Source organism: Chenopodium quinoa, unplaced genomic scaffold (assembly GCF_001683475.1).
Source record: "Chenopodium quinoa cultivar QQ74 unplaced genomic scaffold, ASM168347v1, whole genome shotgun sequence".
NCBI classification, from domain to species: Eukaryota; Viridiplantae; Streptophyta; class Magnoliopsida; order Caryophyllales; family Amaranthaceae; genus Chenopodium; species Chenopodium quinoa.
The window spans coordinates 1,322,787-1,328,914 of NW_018742205.1; the positions used below are offsets into that span (position 1 = coordinate 1,322,787).

General features: G+C 34.5%; 1 protein-coding gene across 1 annotated transcript; it reads right to left on the reverse strand.

The window, feature by feature from the left end:
• Window positions 1–229: 229 nt before the first annotated feature.
• LOC110727970 (GRF1-interacting factor 2-like) lies at window positions 230–4,069 on the reverse strand. The gene is made up of 4 exons (XM_021907564.1): window positions 3,678–4,069; window positions 3,382–3,458; window positions 763–853; window positions 230–690 (listed from the first exon to the last, which is right to left on the reverse strand). The coding sequence occupies exons 1-4, from the start codon at window positions 3,849–3,851 to the stop codon at window positions 397–399; spliced, it is 636 nt and encodes a 211-aa protein (XP_021763256.1). The 5' UTR covers window positions 3,852–4,069; the 3' UTR covers window positions 230–396.
• Between the last annotated feature and the right edge of the window lie 2,059 nt (window positions 4,070–6,128).

A 6,128-nucleotide genomic window follows, 5' to 3' on the forward strand; every position in this document is an offset into this window, starting at 1 on the left:
ATATATATATATATATATATATATATATATATATATATATATATATATATATATATATATATATATATATATATATATATATATATATATATATATATATATATATATATATATATATATATATATCTATTAGTTGAAGCATTGACATACATCTAACCCATCTCATTTAATGCAGGCATACGGGGCATAACCACCTGCAATCAGCTGATGTATAAGGGAAACCCTTCTATGCAAAATTATTGAACTTGGCAAAGCAAACCAAATTCTTCTATTTGAAATCAGTGAAACCTGCTGGGTTGAAAACTAGTGTAAAGTATTTCATATCTTTGGATAGCAAAATTTTCACCATAAGCACCCAAGCAGATCCATGATTCTCTCAGCGAGCACCTTGTTACATCACTTCCCATGATCATCACCAGGACCGGCATCGGAACCATCTTGTCTGTTACGTGCATCCATCAACTGTGTTGGAGCTCCGAAACCAGTGTGGGAAGCAGGGCGTAAACCATTGTTTCCACCCATTCTCATGCCCATGGAACCTGCCATAGTTTGTTGGTATTGCATATGGGGTGACTGCTGATCAAACACCTGCATGGCAAAGGGCATTCTAGGACCTGCTTGCTGTGGACTAACTGCAGGTTTTGGAGGCGGCATGAAAGGGCCTTGTGGAATGGAAGATTGCATGGGCATCTGAAGAGATTTGAATCGTTTAAGTGGAGATGATTTACATATGTATAACATGAGAAAATATAGCTAGGATACCTGAGGCTGAGTAGGCCCTGTTGATGCTGGCGGCTGAGCATCAGCAATTGCAGCCAGGTACATTAAGTTTTTCTGCAGCTGAGCTTGATACCTAAAATATTCAAATCATAAAACAGGCGCCAAAGGACTTATTTGCCCGCATACAAAGTAAAAATAAAGACCCTTAATTAGATTGCAGATAAAGAACAGTCACCAACACTTGAAACCAGATCCAAAATACAAAGTATTATCAAACATTTTCAGTGAATTTGAGATTGCTTTAGTGGTAAGAAGATTAGAACTGTATATCATGGATCACAGATCATGGATTCAAACCCAAAGTCTGTCAACGAGACATCTACAGGAGTATCAATATCAAATGCTTGTAACCATCCAATCCATATGGTACTAAGTAGAGTGAGGCAATCGGGTGAGTGCACTAACGCCACCAAGTGGAGTGTTCATCAGTTACTTTAATATGTAAGCAGGGAAGGATGGAGAAAGAGATCAAGCTCTTTTTGTGAGTGTGCAGTGTGTGTGTGTGACAGTGTGATCGAAACACTTGTGCATTACAAACAATCAAACCGTCACGGAGTGATTTTGTTCTTGTCGTAACTTTCACCTTTACACAAACTTATAATGCCATGTGGTGTGCAAGCCTCTAAACTTGACTATTTGGCAAGTGATTCTTCACTTTAGGCATTTACAAATTAACTTCGAAAACAAAGTGCTAGGAGTTACAACTGAAAAATATTACAGCTCAATAACTTTAGAACCGGGCAGGAAAAACATGAAACCTTTTACCTACATAAATAAGGAAGATTGAGGGATGAGTTAAGAGGTTTGATATTCAGTTTTTACTTTTTAGGCAATTAAGTAAACTAAGATAGAAATGCTAAGTGTAACAAAATCCTAAGTAATGCTTTCAACAACAAAAATAAAACAAGAAAGCCAGTATTCAAGTTTGGACCTATCATTTAAATAATTAAGCAAGGGTTGGCTAAAATAGTATGCTTCATTCAGTTTCCAAAAGATAATTATTAAGCTTACAACCAAAAATGTAGAATATGCATTGCAAAAAATAAGAGCAGCAAAAAAAAAAACATAATATTCATAATGACTTCCTAATAAATTTCCACGATATTTTTGGATTATGTGCAATGTATTAATAATATATAGTCTAGTTAAACAGCCCAATTGTGATCTATAATCACACAAGAAGACATTAATATGGTAGACACATAACTGTAGCTGTTCTCATTCAATTAGACACTTGATGGGAAAAGCAATTGACAAACCAATGAAACTAAATTTCCCATAGCATTGTCCTGATATTGTACATTGGATATTTTCAATGGAACCATGATGACAAAAGCAATTGGGTGATCCCTTTTTGTAAAACCAATATGTTTGGGAAAGTTCCATGAAGCTTCTCAAATTAAATGGTATTCGCAAGCTGAAAAATATATATCCATCCCAGAAATTTTAAGGAATACTCAATAAATTAACACAAATATTAGGTAAAATCTCACAAAATCCATTAGCATGCAGCTCAAAAAGAGTACCTAGATTTCACTAAAGAACAGATGCAATATACTCATATACATTGTGAGAACCCTTTCTGAATCTCACAAAGCCTTCCATTCATGATTAGAAATCTGAGAAAATCTCCATTCATCGTTTGTAATAAGTGAGATTTTCTCAGATTTCTAATGCTTCAAAATTGAGAAATATCATGTATAAGTGCCTCTGAGAAGAGCAAACCTCGATAAGGAATTAAGGAGCATGCTTATTCACTCTATGGTCTGATACCAATACTAGGATAGCCCAAAATAGCTTTTATCTAGTAAGAAATTGATTTGACCAATTTGCATATAGATGCTGCAACCGATTAGAAGCTTTTTTTTACTTTAGATTTACCCTTTATTTTTATCACACAGTAATTAAGCAGATGTAAAGTCATCTACGTCCTACAACAATGTTTGTTTCTTCTAAGTTCTAACCATCTAACTATTGGTATACACTTGTAGTTTGGCAACATGTACTACTTCATCCACCTAAATGAGAAAATCAAGAAGACGAATATCCAGTTTCCTGAACTTCTTTTATAGCTTTCGCAATAATTAACTAAGCTCATGATTCACCGGAATCCTAATCGCATAAAATCCTAATTTGGGACATCCACCTTCTTGTAAGACATTTAAGTTGGCATAAGCTAAAAGCAGAAACATATAGAGCATAAAAAGAGATTGCGCCTTCCGGTCATTGCTAGAAACATAGCTGATGATTAAATTTACCTAGTGTGCAAAGGCTTATTACTCAATTCCCACATTTTACAACACTTTCTTTTAGATACACTACGCAAGAAAAGCAATGTCAAAGAGCATAATCATCTCAAAAATGCAGCACAAAATCAAAATCACCTCCCCGTTTGCAAACATCTTCATGTCACCTTCTTTTCAATTTTAATTCTCATTTCATCATCATAGATCAACCAGCAACAATTACTGATACAAATATCCATTTTTATAATAAAAAAAAAAATGTGTTCACAACTAATCACGCAACTCAAATTGGAAAACAGCAAAAAAACTGAAATTAAAAATTACCAAAAAAATTAAGCACATAAAAGCAACTTACTGGGCACACTCATTGATTTTCCCCATGTTCTGACTTTCCATAATTGCCAAAATCAGCTGCTTATTCTCATCCAGATACTGAATCAAAATCACAGTAATTACAAAATGTAAAAAATTAGCAAGAAAATTTAGCTTTAAAAACAAATTAATTAAAGAAGACTTTACAAAGAATATAATAAATGCCCAGTGCCCAGTTGCCCATTAATTGAAAAATCACTAAAAGCATTGATTTTAGATATTTTAAGTTGAAAAACTCAAGTAGCCAGACTCAGATTTAAAGAACAAAAAAAAGGGCACCTTTTGAATTTGCTCGGTGGTGATTATAATGGTGGGTTGTGAAGACGGGATGTTAAACATTTGAGGTTGTTGTTGCTGTTGTTGCTGCTGCTGCTGCTGCTGTTGCTGTTGTTGCTGCTGGTGTTGTTGTTGCTGGTGTTGCTGTTGTTGTAGTTGTTGCTGGTGTTGCTGCATCTTTGCTTCTTTGGGAGTGTTGAAGAAAACTGCGAAAACCTAAAAGAATAAAAAAGAAAAGGGCGCAGAAATTCCAGGGATTGGCAGAGGAAATGTCGGAGACTTTGCGGGGTTAAGAAGAGAGAGAAAAAGGAGAGGGGTTAGCAAAGGCGGCAGTGGCAGACGAGACCAAATTGAAGTTTACATCATCCTAAATTACTCGTATAATTTATGATAAGGGGAAACATTACGGAATTAGAAATCTAACTACTCCCTCCTAAGCATGTCAATAGATGGGCCAGCCTCGGCACGACATGGCCCAACCTGAAAAAAAATTGTGGTATGGTATGGCTGTAAGTAGGCGTGTTAAAAACTTATCCGACCCGAAAGATTTACCTGAAACCGAACTGTTTTTGAACTGGTTAGATCCGATAATTTTATATCCGAAATCGATCTGGAGTCAACCCAAAGTTAATTTGAAACCGACTTCAACCGGTAATGTATGAACCAAACCCAACTTGGAATCGACTCATAGTTAATCCGAAACCAATCAGACCGGATAATCCAAGATCCGAAATCGATTTGCCCCAAACCGAAAACTTACCGAAACCATTTAGACCTGAAAAATATCTCTTTTTACCCGACCTTTATTTACCCGTCTTGAAACTTCCCATAAACCGATTAAATCAACTCGAAACTACATACTCATAGTCTAATTAAACCCAACCCATTAATAATAACCTAAGCCAAAAATTTCCATGACCATAATCACTGAGTTGCTAATGAATTGATGATGATAAATAGTCGGAAAGACGATATATGCAAAATGGCAAGAAAAAAGACGTTTTACAATGACGTGATAAACACCCAATAAGGCGATAAGTAATCATTTTCTTTAATTACTTAGTTGTCAATCTTATACCAATTCTGAAAAGCCAGCGCAAAACTTAAATTAAACCAAAAAAATGTTACAAAGTAAATATGAATTGAAATCTCCAATAACAAAAATGACATCACCTTTATGCTAGTATAGCTGAAACTAAAATGACTCAAATTGAGATTGACCTGTATTCATGTTACACGATCCAAAAATCAAAACTAAAATAATTCTGACCGAGAATGAGCTAATAATTGAAGTAAACATACTCAAATTTTAACCGAAATTGAATTGATTTGAACCGAGATCTTACATAATCCAAAATGACCTGATCCAAAGTCTACGTTTTGACACAAATAAATCCGATAAAATCCGGAACCGATTTCATATGAACTCGATATGACTTGACCCAAATTTGACTTGACCCAAATTCGATTTGTACCCGACTATACTCAAACCCAACTTTGACCCAAATCTAAATAAACTCAACCCGATTTGATTTGGTCTGTTAGATCGAAATGACCGGTTATTACCCAACCCAAACTCCATCTGGATACCCGATTTGACACCTCTAGTCATAAGGGTCTAAAAGCCACGACATGATATTATGTGTGTCGAGCTATGTTTAAGTCTGACTTTTATTTTTGAAAGAGCATAACAAAGTATGACATAGTTCGCCTTGATACAGCAAAACTCGATAATTTAGCTATAATTTGGCTTATACACGCAAGCATGACATAATGGCACGCTTGACGCCAGGTTGGACCACCATTGTAAAAATTTTGGCAAGGCATGTAACCAGTGGGCTAGGATATGTATCGAGCATGTAACCAATTTTTTGCAACCAAACTTACCAACCTTGTAAATCACTAAATCCTAGAAAGTCTTGCTTTGTACGTTTTTTCAACCAAATAAACCACTTATAATGTTACTTTTTTATAAAAGCATGTGATCATAAGTACTACGTACTTTATTTTACTCAACACAATATGTAGTCTTATTACTATAATTTTTTCATTATACTAGTTGTTGGACCGCGCGCTACGCATGTGATCCCCCAATTTGGCGATCTCTAATTGTTTATTATCGTTTAATTAGCTTATATTTTATGTTAATCAATATTTTATCGGTTTACTTGTAATAAAGCTATGTGTATTTATAAGTGTAAAACAATATTGAAAAATCATCGAACATGTAATTCTTGATAATGTGAGTAATATTCAGTGTGTATATATATCCAACTTCGTTAAACAATTTGATTTAGTAACTCATTCGATTATAATAGCAGTTATGTAGACGGAGACTTTATTGTCTATATATTTTGAACAATTAGTCCTGTTTAGAAACATTTATATTGAGTTGTGTTGACTAAATTTAATGAATTTAGTTTCTTATTATGCAACAAATTTATTGGTGTTTCA

Excerpts from the sequence above, each read along its gene's own strand:
- LOC110727970 (XM_021907564.1), bottom strand. The coding sequence starts at position 3,851 with ATGCAGCAACACCAGCAACAACTACAACAACAGCAACACCAGCAACAA. Across the intron at positions 3,459-3,677 it reads CCACCGAGCAAATTCAAAAG|TATCTGGATGAGAATAAGCA; the intron begins GTGCCCTTTTTT and ends ATTTTGATTCAG. Across the intron at positions 691-762 it reads CAGGGCCTACTCAGCCTCAG|ATGCCCATGCAATCTTCCAT; the intron begins GTATCCTAGCTA and ends AAATCTCTTCAG.